The 26,441-nt window shown below is 32.7% G+C and overlaps 1 protein-coding gene across 1 annotated transcript; it reads right to left on the bottom strand.

The window, feature by feature from the left end:
• Positions 1-26,441, bottom strand: CCT5 (Chaperonin containing TCP1 subunit 5). The gene is made up of 8 exons (XM_074181546.1): positions 26,206-26,441; positions 25,874-26,075; positions 18,464-18,798; positions 16,028-16,249; positions 15,840-15,947; positions 13,738-14,007; positions 9,254-9,445; positions 1-1,859 (listed from the first exon to the last, which is right to left on the bottom strand). The coding sequence occupies exons 1-8, from the start codon at positions 26,311-26,313 to the stop codon at positions 1,680-1,682; spliced, it is 1,617 nt and encodes a 538-aa protein (XP_074037647.1). The 5' UTR covers positions 26,314-26,441; the 3' UTR covers positions 1-1,679.

Raw genomic sequence — 26,441 nt, 5'->3', positions numbered from 1 at the left:
TAAAAATTATAAATAGTTTATTAAAATACTAAACATGGTTTGGTAAACGAAAACAAAATTTCAAAGCGGTATTACTTGATTACTGCCATTACCCAAATCGAGAATAAAGTTAGAACAACTCATTTGCAGCCTTGCCCATCAAATGTCTTGGCAGACACAAAATGTTATATTATATTTAATAAAAATTAAACTTACAGCAAATCTTAGATCAATATAATCATTCAAATGAGTTTTTGATAATGAAAGGTAGTATCTATCCTACCACATGTCAAATTCCAAAATCGGTGTATTGGAAAGAACCTAAAAAGCAAAACAAATGAAAAATCAGCTATGAAAAATACAGTTGTATAGAAGCGAAGAAGAGCCACAATAGTTCTTTTTCATTTTTTCGGCTTCAAACTAGCATGAAAAAATGAATTATATTTTTCTGACTTACAACTCGGAAATTCCATACATTCTAAGACATTGTGGGAATCTGTTTCGAAATGACCGGAGACATTATTTAGATCAGATCGTATCACTGCATCTGTAGAACACCAAATGAGGAAGTCGCGTTTACTGAGGCTTCAGCACATATTATTTCTGCACGGTCTTGACCGAATAGCATGTACTGCTTCTCTTTTGGAGACTGTATTTTCAATGATACCATCGAATCAATTTTTAAGTTGACTCCAAACTCCAAAGCCTTGATAATCTTTGTGCAACCTTCGTGGCTGTAATTGAAATACTTCAGATGCAATATGAGGATATTGCTCGTTAGTTTTCAACGAAGTTAGTCATGTAATCTGTTTTCAGAGAAGAATGCCTCGAGTACCTATCTGACATTCTTTACTTTCTCAATATTGAGATTGGTGTACTGGTAAAGACGGTCATTCTGGTAACATATCCTTTTTTTTTGATGCCAGAACATAGAAACTCTTTCGCACTTAGTTACCTACGCTTGGTCTAGTTCATCTGCATGCTATGCAATATTTTATAAATATACGTTGAACCAAATGGGATGCCTGTATTGACGATAACTGCTTGATTGTTCTTGGCATTTCTATCCACTCTGCTGTCTTTACTCCTTATTTGGAAGGTGAGTAGTTAAACTGCCTCACAAAACCACACACCCTATCTAGGACCAAAGTGGATTTTCTTCTCTCGTTTGACAAGATGTTTTGGCTCAGGATGTTCAGCAAGTTGTAGAGTGATGAACATGCAATCAAGACTTGTAAAATCGAGTTAATGTACCAGTAATTGCTTCAAGTTTCAAGTCGAAATTTACGAAAAAAAAAACAATTTGTCCCTTCTATGCATCAGTAGTTTGTGGGATAGGATCATTTCTGTAGCTAATGAAAACTTTGCAATTAGAGTTGCCAGATAGAAAAAAAATCCATCTGGTCGTAAGACGTAACATCTTACAAAAAATGAGCAGTAACAAGTTTTGATAATGCCATCAGACAAGCAACTTCATACATATAAAAAAATATATGTAAATAATGTCGACATATTCTTGGAAAACAACCACAATATAATCTTTGTTGCTCAACTTGAATGGGCAAGACTTAACATCAGTTGAAGGCATTAATTTTTTAATTCAGGAAACAGCATTAAAAAACTATAGATATTTTCGAAAAGTCAATTATTAAGTGCAGTGAACGATAATACAATGAAATCGAGATAATGAGTTATTTTTGTTAATTGGGCTGGCGAACGTCGTCAATTTTCAATATCATCTTGACCAGTTGAGTCGCCAGGAGGAGCTGTTGACGTTTAGACCTAAGAGATTCAATGACGTGCTGTTCTCTCATGTTTATGTTACCTGTATCCATACAATCGACACCCAAAGCCGGATCTTCGGCAGCGGACTGCTTGGCCTGTGAAATGAGAAAGATCATAATGGTAATGATATTTGAAATTCATGAAATATATTGAATAAACAGGTTCGGATTCACATGTAAAAGAGGATGTTCACAAGAGTATTAATCTCGAAAATATTCAATGTTAAACTTTCTATTGACATTTCTGTTTTTTTGCATAGGCAACTGTGATTGAAATATTTCAATTTTATTAATTCATTTATTTATTTATTTATTGGTTCACCCCTTTATTTAAAAATTAACCACAATTATATGTATATCACAAAAAAAGAAAGAAAACATAGTAATATTGAAATACATTCTGTAATTCATTAGAAAATGATTAAGTTATAAATACATTGATGAAGTCATATAATAAAGCTTTAAAGCAAAAATTTGTTACAGTGGAGCTCGAATTTTGACAGAGGAATACCAGTGACATAGCAAGGTGCACCATTTGCCAATCTCGGAAAGTGGTATATTGGGCTATTATATTTAGTTTGACAGTATGGAACAGAAAAAATTTCAGGGTTTTGAATACTTTGCTTCAGGGCTCTGAAGCTCATTAGGGACAACAGATCCGAACAGTCTGTAAGGCCTGAAATCATCTTGAAAAAAGTGTGCAAAGATCAAAGTATTTATGGTACACCATTATCTTGACTCTCATTTCATGAAGTATATAGCTGTGGTACTTTAGAAACTTATTCTGTATAGCCTTGATTCCATCAATATGCACCTGATATGAAGGTACCAAATATACGAAGCATAATTTAGAAGGGATTTGACTAGAGCAATATACAATAAGTGGGATGATAGTGACAGCTACGTCTGATGAACTCTATTCGGCATAGACCTCAAAATACTAGTTTATCAATATGAGACTGAAAAAAGAGCTTGCAATCAAAAACCACCTACCTCCAGCTCAACTCTGCTCAGATAGGTACCTTTAATAAAGTGGTTGAATTAAATTGGGGATTGTTTGTCATCTCCAAAATATTTGACTATCTCGTAACAGATCTTTCTGCAACAGTCTAACTAATCAACAACATGGCTTTTCAAAATGTGAATCCACAGTGACAAATTCATTATTATATTATCATATCAGAAGGATATATTTGATGCATTTTTTTCAAGATTCATTATAAATATACAGATTTTTCAATGGCATTCCATAAGGTCAACCACAATATATTACTATTGATTTTTTTCAAGGACAAAACACAAGCACTACAGAAAGATCCTTAAGGCGCTCTGAGAGCAGTGCCTGTGCGAAAGTAGCGATTTACATTGAATTTGAATCGCCGGAGATTAAATCCCTTTGAAAAAACGTTCTCACTTTTATTTCACATAAACACACTCCTCCAAATAAAAGATAAAGATTGAGAAACTTCCAGAATAGTCAACACAAAATAATTCCTATCCCAGACAGTTCTGTAGGACAGTTTTAAAATCTATGTCGAATTCTCATATGTTCCGATGACAAAGTCATATTGGTGAAGTATCAAGACCTCTGAGTGTTCGATAAACAGAATAATGCAGGTCGACAATCTATTGGATTGATGAAATTTTACTAATTATACTAAAACCAATAATGATTGAGAGTAGAAGTAAGCCCAGTTGACAGCAAATCGGGGGCGTGCTTAATAATTTTTGAGAGGGTTAAGAATGAAAGAAAAATTCTTAGTACAATTAGTTAAAATATTCATACACATTTTTTATTTATTTCATTAAAACTTTGCAATATCGTAATTTACCTAATCGTTGTAGTCATTAGGTGGGCCTTATGAAAACGGAGTAATAATCGTGGTAATTATAGTAGGTACCAAATAAATTAACTATATTAATAAAAAACACATATATATATATATATATATAACTTTTTTTCACTATTGGGTTGCAGCAATTGATAAGTGAACTCTTTATAACTATTCTCAAGCTTTCGAATAACTTAAACTCATCGTCAGGGGTACTAGAAAATACAAATTATAAATTTTTGATAATAGAATATAATATAAATGTAAATGTACAAATTTTCGTCTAATCTTCAACCTCAGATTCGTCACTGTTGCTACCGCTATCATCAAAGTGAATTATGATTGGTTCAATATTGTGTTCAATACGGTTGTCTACGTCCCACATTTTTTGCTCTTCTTTTAAAACATGCTGCATGCATTTCTTCCAGTCTTCTGCAGAAACAGTTCGAATAGCTTCTTGTAGGTGATGTTGCACGTCCACAAATTTAAATGTTCTGTTTTCTCGTGCCACATATCCTTTTACTTGCGCCCAGATTAATTCTATTGGGTTTAATTCGCAGTGGTATGGTGGTAACATTAAAACTGTAAATCCACGACTTAACGCCATTTCATCCACTGCGAATTTTTTATATTGCAGCAATTAAATTTTCGCTACTGACTTTGTTAATTTTAGAAGTTTTTCTGTAGAGACCTATGGTGGTATAGTTGCTTGCCTACCATCAATTCGGACAATTCTCTTAGATCAGATGTCCAACTTTCGGGGCGACTCTAGTTCGTTCGTTTGTTTTCGTGTTGGCGTGGTCCTAGATGGCTAACGATGCCAAGAGGCAGTGTAGACACCTCGGTTTCTGACCGAATGTAGCTGAACGCGTTGGGATTTTTACCCATTCAGTCTGGGTGAGTGGCGTGGAACGTGTCAACAATGGCAGTTTGCACCATCTTCACGAGTAGGGAGATGGGAAGGGGAAGAATTCTCTGACTGGAAGTTAGTCACTCCGAGTCACTCAGTCGGTGAGGAGGTGAGTTGATTGATGGTGGAGAGCAGTGGTCGTTACGGAAGAAGGGCAGAATTTGTCTGGTTTTGGCTTCCTTCTTCCAAAGTTTTATTTAGACCCACAAGACTCCATCGGACGATCACCCTGACGCCCTTCCCGAACAGGGTTACGCCGTTGAGATCAAGTCCATAGCCTCCCCACGACTTTTGGTAAATAAAAAACAACCTTCGCCAAGAGAAAGTTTTCAGAGAGGACAGATTTTTTTGTTGGAAGAATAGTTTTTATGGAAGGATCGTTCTTGGAAAAATAGTTTTTTTCGTTATTTCGGAGGAATGTAAATTGAAAGAGAGACAATTTTTTGAGGAACCGTTTTTGGAACGGATTATTTTGGGAAGAAAGACAAACCATCATCGGGATACGCTTCGTATGATTTTTGATGAAACCCTTTTGAATTGTGGAAGTTTTGGACCCCGCTGAAAATTCATCCAGGAGAATTCCACCGTTGACTCCTACCACAGCTCCAGTGAACAGGTTTTATTAATATTAAGAACCATTTAATTTGTAAAATCTGATTTTGATACTCAGGTATAACTATGTATCTCAACCATATGTAAAACCACCACAGTACTGTGTGGCTAAAAATGGCACACAATCCACCTGATAATTGAGTATAATTTGAGTATCCACTAACAGAAACATAATTTTTAATTTTTTTTTGAAAAACTGTTCCTGAACCAGTGAAGAGCCAAATTTTAATAAAATTGTATGTGTTTATGTTTCATTTATTTGTCGATTCACACTCATCAACTTACGAACATCTTATGGTCAAGTCTCTAATAGTTCTGGGTATACCATCTAAGTAGTCATTATTTGGTTGCTCAACTTTCCAAGTAAGTACTCTTTGACTAGATATTATAAAAAGTTGTAGTGGCGCCCCTCTCATTTTCCTTCGACCTTTAAATTACTGAAATTTTGCTCGAACCCATAGTGCCAACGAACCCATAGTGCCTACCGACGAAGAGCTGCCGTCTGCATAGTACCATTTAGATAAATTTTTGAAAATTTCCCTTTTGAGTGAAAGTTTGGTACAATATTTATCTGTGTGTAATTTTGTTAGCTGAAGTAGTTCTGCCTTCAAACTATCTTTGTTATATTGGATGTTCTTATTAATTAACCATTCTTGAATTGCTGCTTTTTTCCATGATTGTTTCGGTAATGGTTCTAAATGTCGACTATGGTATGGGGCATTGTCCATGACGATGACAGACCCAGGTTCCACAAGTTGAATGATACCTTCAAACCATTTTTCAAACACCTCCGTATTCATCTCTTCATGATAGTCGCCTGTTTTCTTAGATTTAAATATTAATTGACCATTTGGTAAAAATCCACTGTCGCTTCCTACATGCGTAACTATCAGACGACTACCTTTTCTAGATGGCTGTTTTAACCCAATAGTTCTGCGTATACTGGTTTTGGCTTCTTCATCAACTGTGATTTTTTTTCATCCGCTACTAGTTTTTGGCGTTTGTACGTCCCCATGAATTTCTGCTTCTCATAGTATTTTGTAAATCGATGATTTTGGTACACCGGTATAATCAGAGCACATATCAACTAATTTATCTTTTGTAATTGTGGAACTTAATGATGTAGAAATGCCCGGTTGGTTATTCGGAGGTACACACGTACAATTACAGCACATATGCACAAAGTCATCTTTTGGTGGCTGATGATCTCTTTCAAGACAGTGAAATACTCGCAGTACAATTTGTTTTTCTCTTACTGACCGAGACTCCGACCGTTTTACCTTTTTCGACGTGGAAGGCCCGACCATGTCTCCCATTTTTTGAGTAGTTTGAGAACGGTGTAGAAATATAATTATTATTCAATTATTCATTTATTCATTTATCCTGAATATATACAGACAGAGTCCAATTACATATACACAGCACCTAAACTACACTAAACCTAACACATATATAGATAAAAAGATACAATTGACAATAAAATTATTATAAATATAAAATCCCTATAATGAAATATATGAAATCATTGCAAATAGGTGTTAAAAAATATAGGAAATAGATACGGGCTAGTGTGTAAATTCATAATATATATGTCATATCTTTAAAAATAAAAGAAACATGTAACATTAATTCATTCTTATTGAATAGTGAATAACAGAGATCTGAGATTGGTTGGGGTAATGTTTAAAATATCGATATCAGTGTTTTCAACTAATTTGTTTGTAGTTATCAAGGAGCAATCAACTGGAGAATTTACGTTGAAGTTATGAAATATGCAATCTCTTCGCCTCAGGCGGATATCTGGTATACTGAAATTGATGGAAGCGAGTACATCGGGAAGAAAAATGTTGTTTCGTAATAAATTGAATATGAATAATATTTGAAAATTTTCTCGACGTTTCTTAAGGGTGCTTAAATTAAAATCTTCCATTTGTTTTACATAGGATATCATAAAAGGGTATATTCCATATTTTTTTAGATACATTGACCTGAGATATCGTTTTTGTACCTTTTCCAGCATATCAGAATGCGTCAGCGTTTGGGGTGACCATATTACACACGCATATTCGAGTTTTGAACAAATGTAAGAATTGAAAAGTACTTCATAAGTCTTAAAGGTGAATTCATGACAAGTCCTGAGGATGAATCCAAGCCGTCTGAAACATTCCGCTTGCAGTCTTTCAATATGTTCATTGAAGTTGAAGTTTGAAGTAAACACTACACCTAGATCCTTGATTTCATTGACTCTCTCGATAGGAATATTATCAATGTTATAGAGTCTCTTGAAAGGGTTTCTTTTCCTGGTAAAAGTTATTATTCTACATTTGGATACATTCAAAGCCAGGTCATTATCCTTACAGAAAGCAGATATGGAGATAATGTCATTTTGTATGAAATCAGTATCTTCAAATGATTTGATGGATCTGTAAATTTTCAAGTCATCAGCGTATAACACAAATTTTGTATACCTAATATAATTAGATATATCGTTGACAAACATAACAAAGAGCAAAGGACCTAGTATTGAGCCCTGTGGTACACCCGAAGATGTTACGAAGGTATTTGATTTTCTATCGTTGAATTTCACAAAATTCTCGCGATTCGAAAGATACGACTTGAGTAAAGATGATAAGTTTTCTGAAAAAGAATATGCATGCAATTTCTTTATCAAGATATTGTGGTTGTAGATATTGTGGTGTGGTTGTATGTAACGCTTAAACACTTATTAGCACTATTATTTTCACCAATTGTTATCACAACACGTCGATTGCTGACTAACTTAACTTTAAAACGTACAATTCACTCTGTATAATTCACAAACCAATGATACGCTCATGGCTGCAAGTACATTAGTGAGGACTGCAACGATGAGATGGAAGTTACGGTAAAGTGACAAAGACAGAAATATCGTTGCGTACAGCGTTGCCACTAGTTGTAATAAATATCTAACACTATACAGAAAATAATGAATTTTAACTGATCAGTAATCAGGAAATGTATAAGTATTACTCATTACAAGCTCATTACTGATTTTTGTCATAAATAATACCTTTTAATCGTACTAGTATTGTGTATTATCTATAATTTGCCACAACCTACAACTCTACTGCTTACTATATTTTGATTCTGCTATAAACTGGTAACGTAAAATTTAGATATGACAACGCGCTTTACTCTCAATCATTATTGGTTTTACTATATATAATATAATATTATAATTGACTGTATGAATGGGGAATGTTCCTCCTGACGAAAATCAAGTAGTTTTCATAAAAGAGCTCTAAAACAACGCATTTTAAACTTATCATTCCAACCTTTTTCTTTAAAAAATTATTTATATACTTAAAAAAGAAGAATGAAATAATGCATTCAACATTTAAAGGGATTCGTTTCTATTTCACCCTTTGGCAACATCGGTTATAGCTAATAAAGGACAATGAATCTGTTACCTGTACGAGACAAACAAAGATGACATATTTCAGAGGCGTGGTGTTCTGTTTACTTATGTTCCGAGTTCCGAGACATTCTGCGACATATGACATTTTGTGTATCTAACCTATCTTCCACTATATAAATATATAACAAAACAACTGTTGTTTATGTGGCTTGTGGAGGTGGTATTGAACTATAATTTATATTTTGCCTTATGTTGCCAATATGTGAATTAGAAACAAATCCCTTTAAAAATTAAAACCCAACATTTAAAACATCAAGTTGAATAATTTTTGAAGTGAATTTGAAAAACTCAACTTTATTTTGTTCAAACTTGCATTTGCTGTAATTGAGGAACATTCCCCATTATGTGCATGTAGCGATTAATTGGTGCACGGCTGGTGTGTCCAGCAGTCAACTGGGATATCAAATCCACCTCCAACCAAATATTTTTTTTTATTTATACAATTGAAGGTGTATCAACTCAGTTGTTGTAACAATAAATGGCTATGTCATGTAGATGACTCAGAGCGTTATAAACATAACATACCCAGAACCCACAGCCACTGACCAAAGTTGTTGATGCCCTTAACACAAAAAAAATGTGCATTTGTCACTTTTTTTAACAATAATGTGAAAGAATATACGAGTAAAATGAAAAGTAAACGTATGATCTGTAAACATCTCGGCGAAAGAACACTCACCTTCAATTCTCCAAGAACATGAACGGATGACAATCCACTGTTTTCTGCCAAAGCCAACGGAATGCTTTCTAAGGCTTCAGCGAATGCACGGAAAGCGTATTGCTCTAGAGTAGCAAGCTGATCTGCTTGGGCAGAGACAGCCAGACTGCACGAAATTTCAGCTGCACCACCTCCATAAACAACTCTGGGTTCCTGAAATTTGAGACAAAGTTGAACATTGTTCCTCAACTTATTATTATCAACACAAATGTTTTGCACTATTGGGTTTACCAGAAAATGAGTAGCATGTATTGTCTAAGAGAAATGGTGGAAAAGACAAATAACCAAAGTGACTATTTTATTTAGGGTCAATGCATGTCAAATCAAAAAACATTTCACTTAAAAATTTCATTTTACTGTCTCTGATTTTGATAAAACTTATCACAGATGTACATTTTATTTGACTAAGAAATATATAAAGTCAACCTGTTATTGGCAGTTATAATAATAATAATAATTTAACCATTTTCGGTACTTAATGTACATATGGTAAGTCAGTAATTGTACTAAATAATATATCCATATGAAGAATGAAAACAATAGTTTGTCATACTTGAATAAAAAATTAAAGAATAATTATAAAACAGAAATATAAAACATAAATCACGCACCTAATATACAAATTTCACAATTTTAAAAGAAACATTTTTTTTTAATTAAAATTATAACAACAGCGTACAGTTCAACATAGTTAAGACATTATAAATATAAAATATGTCGTTATTCTCCCTAATCAGCAAAAATGCTGGTCTCGGGATTCACAAACATTCAACATGACAAGTGAAGCATGAAAACTAGTAAACCACTAATAAGCTCATAGTATCAAAGTATCAGACATGTGCCTCGAGGCTCGGATGTTCTTTTAAACTATTGATGAATGAACTATAGCCCAGCAACTCACGTATATGGACAGGTAATTCATTGAAGACTTTTATAGCCTGTGTAAAAGAATTGTATAATCCTTTGTTCGTTCTTACCATGCTCAGGTGTAAGTCATGTCTACCCCTTGTATTATACTCATAAAACTGGTTGTTGACTAGTAGATAGTTGTTGCTTTTGATTCTTTTGTTTTTTATTTTATATATATTCTTGCATTGCTCAAGTTTAAGTAGATATTTGATTGAGTGTAGTTCAGTCTGTGAGAATAAATCATTTGTGTGGGTTCAAAATGGAATTTGAAATAAAATTTTTATTGATTTATTTTGTAGTGTTTGATTTTTTTTGAAATTACCCCATATGATTAACAGATACCTAAGATTCGCCAATATATATGCATTGTAAATAACGTATCTATTACTGAAACTCAAGTAACTGGAACACCTATATAGAGCTCCTAACATTGGTACAATTTTATCATTATTATGTTCTATGTGTACTAACCAGTTTAACTTATCATCTATTATGAGTCCCAAATACTCGGTTTTTGCAACATTCATTAAGGGTAAGTTATTTATTCTTAATTCAATATTTCCACAAATTCTATTTTTTTGTTTAAATAGCATGTAAACGGTTTTTGCAGAGTTCACCTTAAGTTTATTATGTGCAAGCCAATTTGAGTATTTAGAGAGATCTTCATTAACTGTGTTCTCCAGTAAATGTAAATCACATCCACTGTACAAAAAGACCCTGTCTTTGGCGAACGTGAAATACTTTGCCTTAAGCCTGGCCTGCCTCGGTGACAGTACCATTAGTGTATAGAAAAGAGGCCCCAAAACGGAACCCTGTGGTACGCCACAATTATTTTTTATATACTCACTCATGCTCTCACCAACAGCGACAAACTGGGATCTTTCCTTTAAAAATGTCTCAATGAGAGAATAAGTTTTGCCCCTTATACCCATGCAACACAGTTTGTTCAGAAGAACAGTATGATCAACAATGTCAAATGCCTTTCTTAAATCAATGGACACTGCAGTAACCATTCTTTTTTATCCATTTCCGATATAATGTTATGAATGAAATATATAATATACATATAATATTTGACATTGGGAATTATTATCACAAATTATCTCCCTAGTAGTCTTTCAAACTTCAAAAACATTTTTATCAACATTATTTTCCTATTATTCCTAAAGATTTCATTTGATTTGGACTCCTTGATTGAATTTGGCAACTTATTGTAAAGTGAGATAGCATTGTATATTGGAGAGTTTTTAAATTTATTTGATTATTGGGGAGGGTAGCCTTAACATACCAACATAATGATTTTAATGCTCTGAAAAACGTAAAATTTAATTGCAATTGCTGGTATCCTGATCCAGAAAATGAACATTATTTTATTTTGAACACAACAACAAAAAAGAGCTACATCAAGTAGCCTAATTTCTGGGAATTATTATATAGATGAGCAACTGTATGGAATAAGCATATTGAAAACTTGTTAAAAAATTTAAATATTCTATCTCACAGTAATATGACCACTCATTTACTTTTTTTCAATACCTATTCATGATAATACTTACAAATCTTCACAATACAGACTTTATATCCAATATGTGATCCACTACAGTGGTAGTTTCCTCAATTGAACTTGTACTCTACACTAAAATACAATGCAATTTATACAAATTATTGACTTCATCAAACATATATTATTAATTGGTAAAAAGATAGATTTGAGCCCAGGTTTCCAGCAGGTACAAAGCTGGTAAAATTATTGTTACTGATGATTCGTCTAATTCCAGGGTTTTTTTCTAATTTCCTATTGAACAAAAATCAATAAGTTAATCTCTCACAACCATTAAATTAACTTTAATGGAAAATTCACCGGAATTAGTCAAATTGTTACTAACAATAATTTTACCTGGTTTGCACCTGCTGGCTACCTATTCTTAAAACTACATGTTTATCAACTGGTAATATTTGTTAATTAAGGTCGATATTTTGTCTAAATTGCACTGTAATATAGAAACCAGTGTTGTAGTTAAATGCCAATTAGAAGTAAAGCCTATTTGGTGAAGATTTATAATTATTTTCATGAATACACTCATTCACCATCCAGAAGAGGTCTGCAGGTTTTTATGTCTGACGTTTCTTCTACTACTGCGGCAGACATTCTCAAAGGCAATGTGGTAACGGTTGCAGTGCCTGAGTTGGTGCTTGAGTTGTTCCCTTTGTTCTGAACGCAATAACTACGATGCTGATATTTGACACTTGCGCTATTTATATCATTATTATTAGTGGGCATGGCTTATTTTATCTTAATTGGATTGCCTGACCTTATTTGTGTACCCTTAAAGACAGGTAGCTAAATTTTATTAATGTTCATTGCCTCTTCTTTTCTATTGAAATTATACGTGTTTTTGAATTTCTATTGCCTCTCTACATACTCTTGGATAGATTTTGAGAGTGCCTTCTTTGTTAAGAGCATGTTTGGCTAAAGCTGATTTGTCGGTTTGTCCAAGTTGACAATTTCTCTTATGTTCAGAGAGACAGGTACCTACACTTCTTTTCGTGGTTCCAATATAGATTGACCCACAGCTACAAGAAATCCGGTATATCCCAGTTGTTGCTGAAGGTTCTCTGGGGTACTCAGCTGACCTTAGAATTTGTCTGATAGTTTTTGTTGGTCTAAATATAGATTTCAGATCATGTTTGTCCAAGTTTACAAAATCCAGTCTATAACATTTTTAACGTAGATAAGTAAAGCTTTTCCCTCAACCAGCCTAGCTGAGGCTACTTTGGCATTTTCTTCTGGGTCGTATGGCCCACTTAAATTCCTCTTCGCTGTACCCATTTCATTTGAAGGCATTTTGAGTTCCTCAGGAAGACTCTCAGGATCACGATACGTTGTACTCTCTCACCAACGTTTTAATTACCCCTCTCTTTTGTTGTGGCTGATGGTTGTTTTTGTTGTTCATACCTGTCTGTGTGTGTGTGTTGATTTCCTGTACAGTCTGTGGCCCAATATACCATCAAGTCTTTTCACAAGAACATACAAGGAGGCTACAGTCCCTTGGGTTTCTTGTTCCATTTTGAATGGGATTTCAGATATTCAAATGAAATATCAGAAAACTTGTAGAGGAACTTTCAAAGGTAATCAATCATATAACTTACTGTGTATGCAACTCATATATGTGAATGTGTATTGTATCTGTATAAGCAAATGAATAATTTCACAGAGTGCATAAATTTTCATAATTACCAATATTACACAAAATTTCAGCATTCAATCTTAGATAGATAAGTAGCTGAAAAATATCCATCTTATGTCTATAGGTTTTCAAAATTAAAATATTGAACAATATCAACAAATTCGAGACAAATGTAAAATATCTTTTGGTTTAAGGTAAAAGAATTTCTAAATTCTTTCTATTAGAAAAATCTTCAACTATAAAACTGACAATGTTTCATGGTTATTCTCAACTATTTTCTCAAGAAGTTCTACAAAATTAGGATCATTGTAATTCATAATTATTAGTACAAATAAAAATATACTTTACCTGAACCAAACTTCGAACAACACACAAGGCATCGTGTAAACTCCTCTTTGCCTCAGCTACCAGCATCTGATTGCCGCCACGTACGAGAATAGTGACAGCTCGAGAATTTGAGCACTCTTCAATGACCAGCATCCTGTCTTTTGTGGTACCAAAAGATATTTCCCTAACTAGACCAGCAGTGCCAAGTTTCTCTGGGCTCAACTCTTCAAATCTAGGTACAATGCGTCCTCCAGTTGCGATAGCTATGAGTTCTATTTCTGGTCCTCCCACCTAGAGCATTACAGGAAAAATGACGTTGAAATAAGGCCTAAGAGCTAATTAATTGAAACTAAAAAGCTGTGAGAATGAGTTCAATAGGTTTTTCACATCTACTGCAGCAAATATAACATTTAGTCTTCTGAACTACATTGATTATCATCATATTCATTCAAAAATTGAAATATCATCAAACTGACTTTTTCTACACCAGCAGAATAATAAAAAATAAAAAATATTGCAAAGTTAACAAATTCGAAGTCCTCTGGTTGTGACGAGATTTCAAATGACAAACTAAAGCTTATGGAAAAGTTATAATACCTGTAACCTATGTCATAACTTTGTCAATTCAACAAGGACTATTTCCTTCAAAACTTAAAATTGTCTATTCCTTTACACACAAAGTTGAAGAAAATATAGAGAACTATAGAGCCATAACTCTCTGTTCAACTTTTTATGAATGACAAAAAGGCTATTCTGAATGGGCAGCTGAATTCAATAAATTTTAGCAAATTTTTATCCTATGAGATTGTTTGTATCATCTTTTTTACCTGGTTGATATCATTTTGAATGTACTTGGTCATTTTGTGTGTAATTTTGTATTTTATGACAATAAATACTTATTATTATCATCAATAATATTAACATTCATAAATTATTTGCTTTCCTAGCAGTAATATTGTATTGTAATTGGTTTTTCAAAATCTACCTGTTTTACCAGAATTAATCATTTTTCTGATCAAGTATTGTAATTATATCAAAATACTAGCGAGCCGCCCCGGCTCCGCATGGGTGCAGTGCCGATACTACATATACATATAAACGCGTGCGATCGCCGCTAATCATTAAGAGCTAAAGGGCGAAGCACGGCCTTTGGGGCGCTATTTATAAGCACGCGCCGCCGGCTCCCCGTCCGGTACCGCAGCAACCGCTATGTTTTATATCTGTAATATCTTTGAAAATATTAATTTAAATTACATGCTGTTAAAGGCCATATTGATCTATATTGAATGCACAATGTATTTGAGGTACTTAATTGGGTAAGGATTAATGTTGTATTGCTTAAAATCACTTTGTAAAGGAGCCAATTTTTCATGAAGACAAAAAATGGTTATTGTAGGTTATCCCTAAGAGGTAGATATATACCATCGCGGATTTTTTGTAGATCTTTTCAAGGTGTACAATACTGTAGTACATTTTTTGATCTATCTCGTAGGGTTCAGCAAGCATTTGCAATGTAAGTAAAAAAAAAGGTTTTTATTTACAACATCAGAAACCTCTAAAAATCATCAGTGTTTCTCTACCATATTATGCATGTTATATACATACAAACCTTCCTCTTGAATCACTCAATCTATTAAAAAAACTTGCATCAAAATCTGTGGCGTATTTTTAAAGATCTAAGCATACACATGGACAGACAGTAGGAAGCGACTATGTAGTGACATTGTAGAATAGTTTGATGTACCAGCCAACTGATGAAGCTACCGTGTAGTGAAACACGTCTTGTATACATTTTTAAGAGTGAAAATTGTACAATTATTATTAATTATTATTTTGAGTTCATGACTACTGCCCCAAGTTCAAGTTCACACAGTATACTGTCATTAAAACCACAAAGTCAACAGTTTCCTTCAAAGCTTCAATAGCATAGATGTTAGAGGAAAGTTTAGTGCAAAGGTTTTCAATCAAACTTGTCTAATTTAATGTATCATTGATTTTAACAGAATTACTTTGTCGTGTCTTTAACAAAAGTTATTCAAGGTGGTGTCTCTGTTATTACTGATTTTGAACATATAAACCTGCAGAGGTGTATCACAACAACTAAGTATAGAAATTCCACTCACCCATCTGACTGCTGGAAGCTCCTGTTGAAGTAATAAATGATTTGCTTCATCATCGAAACCCCACTGACAGATAGCCAAAGTGGCTCCAACATTTTTTACCAATCCAACCTGAAAATATTAAAACATTAAAAATTCAATACAATTTCTCTACAAACAATATATATTTACATAAATTATCATTCTCTTACTATTTCTTTGAATTTGTCTTGTTCATACTGTCGTAGTTCCTTATATTCATCAACATTGGTAACATCCAACTTATGTTTGGTCTTTGGTTTTGGTGGTTCAAATGGGCAGGTGAGGATAGCTAACTTTACATTCTTCAATTCTTTCGGCATTTGTGGATGAGACATTGTCTTGTCAATGACCACTCCTTTAACGAGTGTACTGTCTTCCAACTTTCCACCAACCTAAAATCATTAACAATGTCTTTGAATTAAACTTTTCATGAATATTAAATTATATTTTGTGTCCAGTTCAAACATAATTACAATAAACTATTACAAGATTTTCCCATAAAATTTACTAAGCGGTAACATGCAGGCTACAAAAAAAGTTCTGTAGAAGTTACAAATATCAGGTTTCAATAATTCATTGGAGGAAGTATTGAAATTTGTCCAAAAAGTTTGTGTTGAACTGAAATTTTAAGTTTATTAGATAATGAATGTAACTAATCGGCGATAAACAATTCCCAGTTCCATACAAAAAATACAATAGTTTTGTATTCAATTTTTTCGTATGAAGTGCATGAATCATGTAACAAAGCTACAATGTTATAATAAAGGTATTTCTTCATTGTGATTTGAATAAATAAATTTTATGAAGCAATCTTTTCTTCTCGAGAAATAGAAAATTCTCAAAATTTGTTCTTATACAAAAACATTGTTTATATTTCCAGGAGTGATTAATTTTTGGGAAAGAAAGTTTTTGGCTCTCTATTACTCCATCTTGATATAGAAAAATATGGGAATCCCAGTCATGTTTAATAATAACTTTACTGCACTTTATACATAAAAAAAAATTAAAACGTAAAGGTTGAAAAAAAACTGGAAACAAAAACGTTTGATGCAAATACTTGAATTACATATTTTTATTAGCAATTATTTCAAAGAAAATGATTCACTGAGAAAAATATCAATATGATAGGGCTCTAGCTTCCAAAGTGAACTGATTAGGGGTTGTTTGATTGATATGAATGTTTTATCAATTTTCATTCATGCTTATATTTCATGCATGAAAAACGAGCTCCCTTTTCAAGAAAAACTTTCAAGAGTTAGTGGAGTGTCTAGTACCAAAAGAATGATGAGGTAAGTGAGGTTCGAAATAGTGTTGATTCTTAAAAACAAATTTTATGCATTCATAGATACAAAAGACCCGGAATTGTGAAAAGTATCATATCAAAGAAATGACCTGTACAAAAATCTGAATAAAACTGTCGGAATCGCTATATCTGCCCCAAATGACAAAATACCATATCAAGCAAATGAATAAAAATTTGAAAGGTAAAGTTTCAGCAATGAAAGTATTTGCGCTTCTACAAAAAATCCTCTCAATCTCATCAATAGATATTTCAAGACATTTCATATTCTCGGAGATGTTTTCATTCAAAGTAATAATGCCTTGTGCTACTCCCATGAACACCTCCAAAGCTCTCGACTGTACAGATCGACCTGTCAAGTAATCAATAATTTCTAATGCCTGTTTCTAACTGCTGACATATGATTCAAACCATATCAGAGCGAGACTTTGAATATCATAATGCTCCATTTTATTTAGTAGTATTTTGTACATATTATTTGTCAGTTCAAAACGGGTAGTTTCAATGTTTCTACTACAAAGAAGCCATGCTGGCTTTTACTTAACAGTTTATTAGCTTGAACAAATCAACAACTCCATCATACACACAAGTTTTGAGAGCGAGTTCGAGAAGTTGATAATTTTAAAATAATTCAGGATCACCTTTTCTCAAACAAGGTTATTGATTGCCAGTTTCAGATTATATAGGTATTTTCCTGTTTCTTGAAAAGTGTTTGTCACACAGTAATTCTACAATGTGAACAAAACATTTCATCAATAAGTAAACTGAAACTTTGTTATAGCCAGCACTGTTTTTTCTGATTTGCTGATTATGTAGTTCTTCTGTTGTAGATTCGAGATATACTTTTCTCATTTGAAAGTACTGTAAAGGGGAAATCAAATGTTTTTAATACTTTTTCTTCGGATTTGATGCCTAGGTATTGAAAAAGTGGTAAGATCATATATACCAGACCATAACATACCTCGTATGAGTAGTGATGTGACAGTATAGATGAAGCTTTCAAATGGGTTTCTTTTTATGCCATTTTACTATTCTAAAACTTTTTGGGTGCATATTTTGCTTTCCTTTATCAAAATGTATATAATTCATAATATGAGTTGGTCTCTTTCGAGAGCAGTTAAGCAGTTAAAGTTTCTAGTTTATTTACATTGTCTCGTACTTCTGTTCAGATTATGTATCTAAACAGAAGTACGAGACAAAACTGCTGAATTGTTTGTAATATTTTTGTCATTTATTTTTAATTTTACTTTCAGTATAGGGATATTGTCCACTCTGAAGAAAATATCACATTCAAACATATATTTACCTTTCCTTCCATTTTAATGAGTTCAAAATTAACATCTTTAGTCTCTAAGTCGGCAACAGCTAAAACTGCATTAACCGCTATTTCTGCCATCTGACGGTGACATTTGTTGATGATTTTTGATCCCAAAGTGGTCATGGCTACCTTGATAAGAGGATCTGTATTTTCGGCGGAAACTGGAAAAACTTCAGCAATTTTTTCTAAATGCTGAACTGCAGTTTGGCAAGCTAATTCAAAGCCATCAGCTATTCTGATAGGATGGATTCCACGATCAAGAAGAGATCCAGCTTGTTCGAGCAAGGCTCCAGCAAGAACTACCACACCTGTGGTACCATCACCTGAAAAAAAAAAGTTCAACTCAAAACATTGACAGAATTTGATTTTCACAAAAATTTTAATAGAAAAAATTTCGCTGACAATATTCTCTTCTTTTTACTGTATGGAAATTTCCAACAAAGTATTTTAAGTAGTAACAGAATACCCATACATAACAAGTTTGACAGGTATAACAAGCTTATTGTATATTTATATCCACTATTTCTTGAATACAATCAAAACTCATTAATACAGTTTGAAGGGTTTTACAAAAACCGCGATAGTTAAAATCATAGAATAATTTGTATTAATGAGTTTTAATATGGATTTTCATCAAGTATCGACCAGATCTATTCAATTATCGTAAACACTTTCACTTATCGTAAACACTTGTCTGAAAGTGAAATTTATGCTCTACATATTTGAGTTTTCATTGAAATTATTTTCCTTCTTCCTTTGTTCGGAAGATTCCTGAAAAGCTTTCTTCACAAAAACTAATCTCTCCTAAAAATATTTCCTCGATTATAAATATCAATAATGAATTATAAATCAGGGCTTGCCACGAATAGGGAACTTTAAATGCTGCAGATCCAAACCTATTCCCTCTTACTTTGCCTGTACTCAATGTCACATCTTTCATCAGCCATGTGTTCTCCACAGTGAATGTAGATGAGTTTTATGATTTAAAAAATCTGTTTAAATTTTTTTTTCCTTTAACGAGCTGTCACAACCCCCCATTAATAACAACCCTCAAAAGGCAAAACTTGTGCGAGCTTTGGATTAATGAGGTCTTACCTTTTAATATCAACTCCTAGCACGTTCATTATTATCGTTATTTCAGCAGGTTATTTTTGACCTACAAAATAATGTACAAAAAAAAAAATATCACTTTTCATCATTTTCAAGAAAAGTTTTTCGAAATGTAAGAAGTGAAGAAATGCAAAAATGTGATATTTAGTATAGAAATATAGAAATTAATTCTAAGCCTATAATTTGTTTATAACACTTAATTACTCAAAAATGTGATGAAAGTTTAAGCGGATAATTTTACCGGCCTTAGTTACAACCGTGTGTTTGAAGTAAATTTGATGATATGACCTCATTGACAGGACTGTTTGTATTCATCAAAGCCTTTCTGTTGTCACGCCAGTGATAATCATCAGGGAAGCCAAGAAATCGAAAGAAATGGGGGAATTATTCAGAAATCAAGAACAAAAGTTGTAAGAAGCGGATCTTATATAAAACTATAAAATAATTCATCACTACATAATACATAATAAACTGATAAGTTGTAAAGCTCCTGATATCAAAGTAACAATTTAACTTTGACTCAAACTCAATGTTTTGAAACCTTCAATTGTAACAAAAAATTATAAATATCAAGGTGAAAAATACAAAAAAATGTTTATTAGTCATCAGCATTAACTAATTTAAGCAAAACTACGTGATACGTTTCAAAATGGTCTTTAATTTTTAATGGGATGTTGTACTTGTTAGTGTTGCGAACAATTCTACATAAAAGAGAATTCTGAGACAAATTAGTTCTCCGAAAAGATATGTGGAATAAGTAGCTTGTTCTACCTTCCACTGATCTCTTTGATGTTGATGCTAAGTCTACCCTGCAGGCTGCAGGGTACAGGGTTGACTTAATCCAAGTTCATCTCAATTGATGTTATAAAATCGTTGAGTCCCAGCTGAAGGTGAGGTTCATATATAGCAGTAATCAACGATTCCCTCAATTTAAAATACGTTAATTTACTAGTCTACCTAGGCAGGGACTAACGGGACTTTCAAACACATTCAAAAAACAAACTTACTCTATTTCACAAATCACCAAGCTTTATTCTCTGAATAGGGACTTCGTCAGGCGAAGTCTCTATCCAGAGACAAAAGCTTGGCAATTTGTGAAATAGAGTAATAATAATAATAATAATTTTATTAACCATTTTCGGTACATAATGTACATATGGTAAGTCAATAATTGTAATATATGTTATATACATATTAAGAATAAAAATAATAATTAGGCATACTTGAATAACAAATTGAAGAATAAAGATAAAATATAAATATAAAAACAAAAAACTCGGCACCTAATATATAGGTGTTACAATTTAAAAACAAATACATAAATTATATTACATTGGGAATTATTCCCAGGAAGTATCACTCCAATAGTCTTTTAAACTATAAAAACATTTTTTTATTAAGAATAGTTTCGTATTATTCTTAAAGATTTTATATGAGTTTGACTCCTTGACTGAATCAGGTAATTTATTGTAAAGTGAGATAACATTGTATATTGGAGAAATTTTTAATTTATTTGATTTGTGCGAGGGTATCCTTAACATACCACCATGACGTGTATGATAATTATGAGTAGAAGCATTCGTTTCAAAAGATGCAAGATTATTTCTTACATAAGTCACACATTTGAATATATATATGCATGGAACTGATAATATATTTTCAGTTTACAAGAATAGGTTTGCAGCTATCACGATAATATATATATCAAAAATCAGTCTTATAATGCGCTTTTGGGCAACAAATATTCTATTAAGATCTCTACCACATCCACATGACATTATATTCAAGGAAATATGCGGATATGCCATTGCAAAATATATACTTGAGAGATTTTTTTTTATCTACAAGCAATTTCATCTGCTTAATCGCGAAGAATGCTGCATTAAGTTTCTTGCAAACCCCATCAATATGTAGATCCCAATTTAAAGATTCATCTAACATGGTTCCTAGAAATTTAACGTCATGTGACATCGCTATTCCATCAGTAATATCAACTCCATCTGGAATGTTATTTATTCTGTTATAAAATTTCATCGAAACAGATTTGGAGGTATTTAATATCAAGTGATTGCATTCACACTATGACGTAAATTTATCAATAACCTCTTTGACTCTTGTTAATACATCTTCCAGTGTAGACCCAGTGATTGTCATTGTGGTTTCATCTGCAAACATAGTTATGTGGCAATCGTTAACATGTTCTGAGAGATCATTAACAAATACCACAAAAAGTAAAGGTCCCAGTACTGATCCCTGAGGAACTCCTAATGTCACATCATGTTCCTTGGACACAATATTGTTATATTTGACTGTCAAATGCCGACAACTCATATAGGATTTTATCCAAGTCAGTATGTTATATGGAAACCCAAGCCTTTCTAACTTTATATATAGAAAATCTGATGAAACAGTGTCAAATGCCATTGACAGATCAAAAAAAATACTAATTACCAAACTATTGGAATCAACTTCGGAGTATATGTTATTGAGATAATCATAGGCAGCGGTTTCTAAGGAACGATCTTTCCTAAATCCATGTTGATTATTACATAGTATATTATTTGACTCTAAATAATTCACTATTCTAGTAGCCACCACTTTTTCATACAAATTTCGAAAGAGAACTAAGTAATGAAATTTGTCGGTAGTTATTCAGGTAATTTCTTTTTCCTTTTTTAAAAAAAGGGATGACTAAGGCTTTCTTGAACTCTTCTGGAAAGTAGCCTAGCATATAGGATTGAGGATGAGAGGAGATACAATAAGGTCAAATAATTCTTTAACAACTGATATTGACATGTCATCTGATCCACTCGAATTTTTATTTCTTATTAATCTCAATGCAGCATGAATTTAAGCTTCAGTAATCGGTCCATTCTCAAATGAGTGTACAATATTAACATTCATACTGGCTGTACAAGGTAATGTTAGATTTTGACCTAAGTGTGTGGAAATAGCCGTTTTAGCAGAATTTGCAAAATGATGGGCAAATAGGTCTGCTACAGCAGAAGGGTGTTTAACCACAACTGATTCATGATGGAGAGTGATAACATTATCAGCATAACACTTTCTTTTTCTTCCCAACTCGTTGTTTACCATATTCCACCTTTCTTTAGTTTTGTTACTGGCATTGTCAATTTTAGTGGAAAAGTAACTAATCTCTTTTTGCTTAACATTATTCTTGTGTTGTTTCAGCCTAGATTTATATACAGCCATATTACTAGGGTCAACTTCTCGATCAGTTGTAATTAGATGGAACATATCTCTTAGACATTTTCCTTCCTGTGCAATGTCGTCAGAAATCCAGTTATTATTAATTCCCATGTTTACAACAGTTTTTCTTTTGGGATATGAGACATCAAAACACCAAGAGACTCTAAGAAAAAAGAGAATCCATCATGAATAGTCATATCATATAACGTTGGAAACCATATTGTAGTACTGAGTCTAGTTCTCAATTCATTAATGCTGCTAGTATTGACACGTCTTTTTACTATAACTGATTTAACAGTACTTGTTTTTTCATTATTATTTACTTTTTGTTTTTTAACAGTTAATATGTGGAATAGATGACCTGCAATGTTTGGTTGTACCAATACACAATTATAAATTTCTTTACAGAAATTGGTTATCATATAATCAATACTAGTGCTGGTAGTGTGATCGTTAATGTTGGTGAATATTCTTGTAGGGCCTAACATATTGAATTTCAATTTAAATGAGTTGAATAGATCCTTCAATAATTTGGTATTAGTATCATTCACCAGATAATCTATATTGAAGTCCCCACACAAAATTATATTTTCAGTTTTATTCTCAGTAAGTTTTAATGTATGTAATAAACAATCAAAAAATAGATTTAAATCTCCACTTGGAGGTCTATAAATGGTGATAACTATAACTTCAAAGCTATTCACTTCACAATAAATTCCGCATATTTCGATTTGACACTCCGAAGAATTTTTTTCAATGTAAGCATTTCCTTATATTCAATACCTTTTTTTACAAGAATACATACACCACCCCAAACATGATTTTGCCTGCAATAAATTGTTGTTATTTCAAAATTATTAAAATATGCATCTCTATAATAGTTTTCAGTTATCCAGTGCTCTGATAAACAAATGATTTCAATATTATTATTATGAACAAATAATTCAACAGAGTTCAAATTATTCAAAAAGCCCTGGACATTGACATGGCATAATTTGGTTTCACATAATCCATGACTATTATTCATATCTAAAAAAGCTACTTTGATTGGTGGAGCACTATTTTTGCTGCTTAAATTTTCATCGGAGCCTCTGGACTCAGGCGAGGGTATAAAAAAATATTTTTAGGTGCGTCTAATATAGATTCTTCATTTTGATTTTCGAGACCTGGATAAATTTCATTCATTTGACCGCAATTCATATTCAATTAGGAAATTTCCATACATTTGTGTATGTTCTATGTTTTCAATAGATATATTTTTTACATGTGTTTCAACTATCTGTTTAGCATGATGTCCAGACTTGATATAATTTGCTAAAGCTTTGCTTACAAAATATACAACAGATTTATTCAGATTGTAAGTACCCATTTCTGTCGATATTTGAAATTCTAATGTGATTATTGCATTCAATTACATTTACAGACATTGAGTTCATGTAGTGAATTTCCTTACACAAAGTTAAATTGTTTCTGTATATACTACTATTTCTCCCCTCATCAAAACAATAAGGCTCTGTCATGATTATGATGTTTGTATGTGTTGATTCATTTAAAAATATTTTCATTTTGCTTATGTCAATATTTATGAGCCATATCACTAAAATGTCTGCCCTCGTCATTTTTTTTGAGCTTTCCTTTGCAGTTTTCAAAACTTCATCAAGGTTTGCATTAGCTTTGATAAAAGATTGTATCTTGTAACTTTCATTCATATGATTTGGAAGGTTCGTGGCTATATTTCTCACATGATAGTTTGATATCAATAGTAATTTTTTAACATTCCCAATTTTGTCGAATTCTGTTCTTTTGTGTTCAATTTGTTTACTAATTGTTTGAACTTTAATATGATCCGCCTTTTTATTGTAGTCAGATGTAAAAATAGTCTGCGTTCCTTTATCAGATTCCTTTATTAGATTTTTCACATTGTCTCCATCCACGCCACTGCTAGGTGAATCAGTTGAGGTACATTTATTTTTCATTTGCTTATTGGTTTGGGTACTAGACTCTGTTCATGAAACCTTTTTATTTATTTGTGTTTGCAATTCTTGGATTTTATTTTCCATTTCTTTGATAGTAGTTTTTAGTTTTTCTTGCAAGTTATTCATCTCTGTTTCTATATCCTCTATTTGTTGAAGATGTTTCTTTTTCTTTTATCAAATTTTCAATGTATTTGTTTTTCATTTCACCATCATCCACTAGTTCTGTTATGGTATTTTCGAGAAGGCTGGTCTCCTGATCACTTACATCTTCATGTTTGCAACATACTAATTTATTGTCTTTCAAAAATACCACTTTTTTTGTGATGCACTTGTAAACAACTCTTATGGAAGATGCCCGAACAGTTGGTACAAACATAATGCGAAGTAGGTTTAGTTTTACAACATTGTTTACTCTGCTGCTTTGAATGTGTTTGACTAAAAAGTCCCGTTAGTCCCTGCCTTCGGCCCCAAGCGATAAATACCCACACTACACCACTACTATTCAAGATTAATAAGCTTTTGAGCACTAAACCCACCCGTCAGTAGGCACCCAAACAAAATACCTACTGACTTGAATCATAACCCTCACTTTCAGAGCCAGCTTCTCTTATAAATTAACAAAAACTTTAGTGAAGTGAAATGAAAACATTAAAAAGAAAGTGTCATTTCATGAAATTTCATTACCAAAAATTAATTCCTAATTTTTCTGACAGTCACGTCTTTTGGGTGACCTTGTCTCACAAACTATACTGTAGCACCGAGTTTTGACTGCAGAAATGGTGAATATGTTAAAGTGGATTCATCCACCTTAATTTATGAAATTGAAATAGGAAGTTCAGTAGTAAAAAATTAAGTACAGTTTATGGAGAACTATCATATATTCTGAGCGCTGTTGTTAATTTTACGTAATCAAATTTCTATCAGATGACTAGTCACTCTTGCAGAACTTTTCTCAGGACTAAAAACTGAGACAAATTCCCACTGAGAACCAATAACACAATTTGTGATTTGTGAATTGTGACTCAAAAACTACTTCATGAATCCACCTCAAAAGGCACTACTTTAAAATATTTTACTGGATATGTTCGACATTGAGCCTTACCAATTTCATCATCTTGTGATTGAGACAATTCCACTAACAACTTGGCGACTTCATGCTCCACATCCATCATCTTCAATATCGTAGCTCCATCGTTGGTGACAGTCACTTCACCATCAGGAGACACCATCAATTTGTCCAATCCCTTGGGCCCCAAAGAAGTACTTATAGTGTTAGCAATTTGTCTTGCAGCCAAAATATGTGACTGAAATGAAAATTTTCAATATTTCAATCTTCCTCATGATGATCAACATAATGTGATATAGTCGGAACGTATTGTATGGACGAATAAAAAATCAGTTGTTCCAGTAATAGGTACCAAAACATAACCTTACCTTAAGTGCATCAATTCCTGTTAATCGTTTTTGTTGGTCTTGATCACGAATAATGATGAAAGGTCGACCATATTCGTCAAAAGCAATACTTCCTGGAAAACTAGACATTGTCTGACTCAAGAATTACTAGTGTATAAAAGAGATGAATCTGGATTTTTAATAATTTTTAGACTTTTATTACAAAACTCACAACCCAAACATAGCCGACACCAAAGACAACTGACACGTGACGTTTG

The sequence above is a fragment of the Leptinotarsa decemlineata genome, unplaced genomic scaffold, assembly GCF_025532065.1.
Source record: "Leptinotarsa decemlineata unplaced genomic scaffold, Ldec_3_MD MMD2_tig00026314_RagTag_RagTag, whole genome shotgun sequence".
Lineage (NCBI taxonomy): Eukaryota > Metazoa > Arthropoda > Insecta > Coleoptera > Chrysomelidae > Leptinotarsa > Leptinotarsa decemlineata.
Note: the sequence above shows the minus strand (reverse complement) of the source record. Positions and strands in the feature narration are given on the sequence as shown.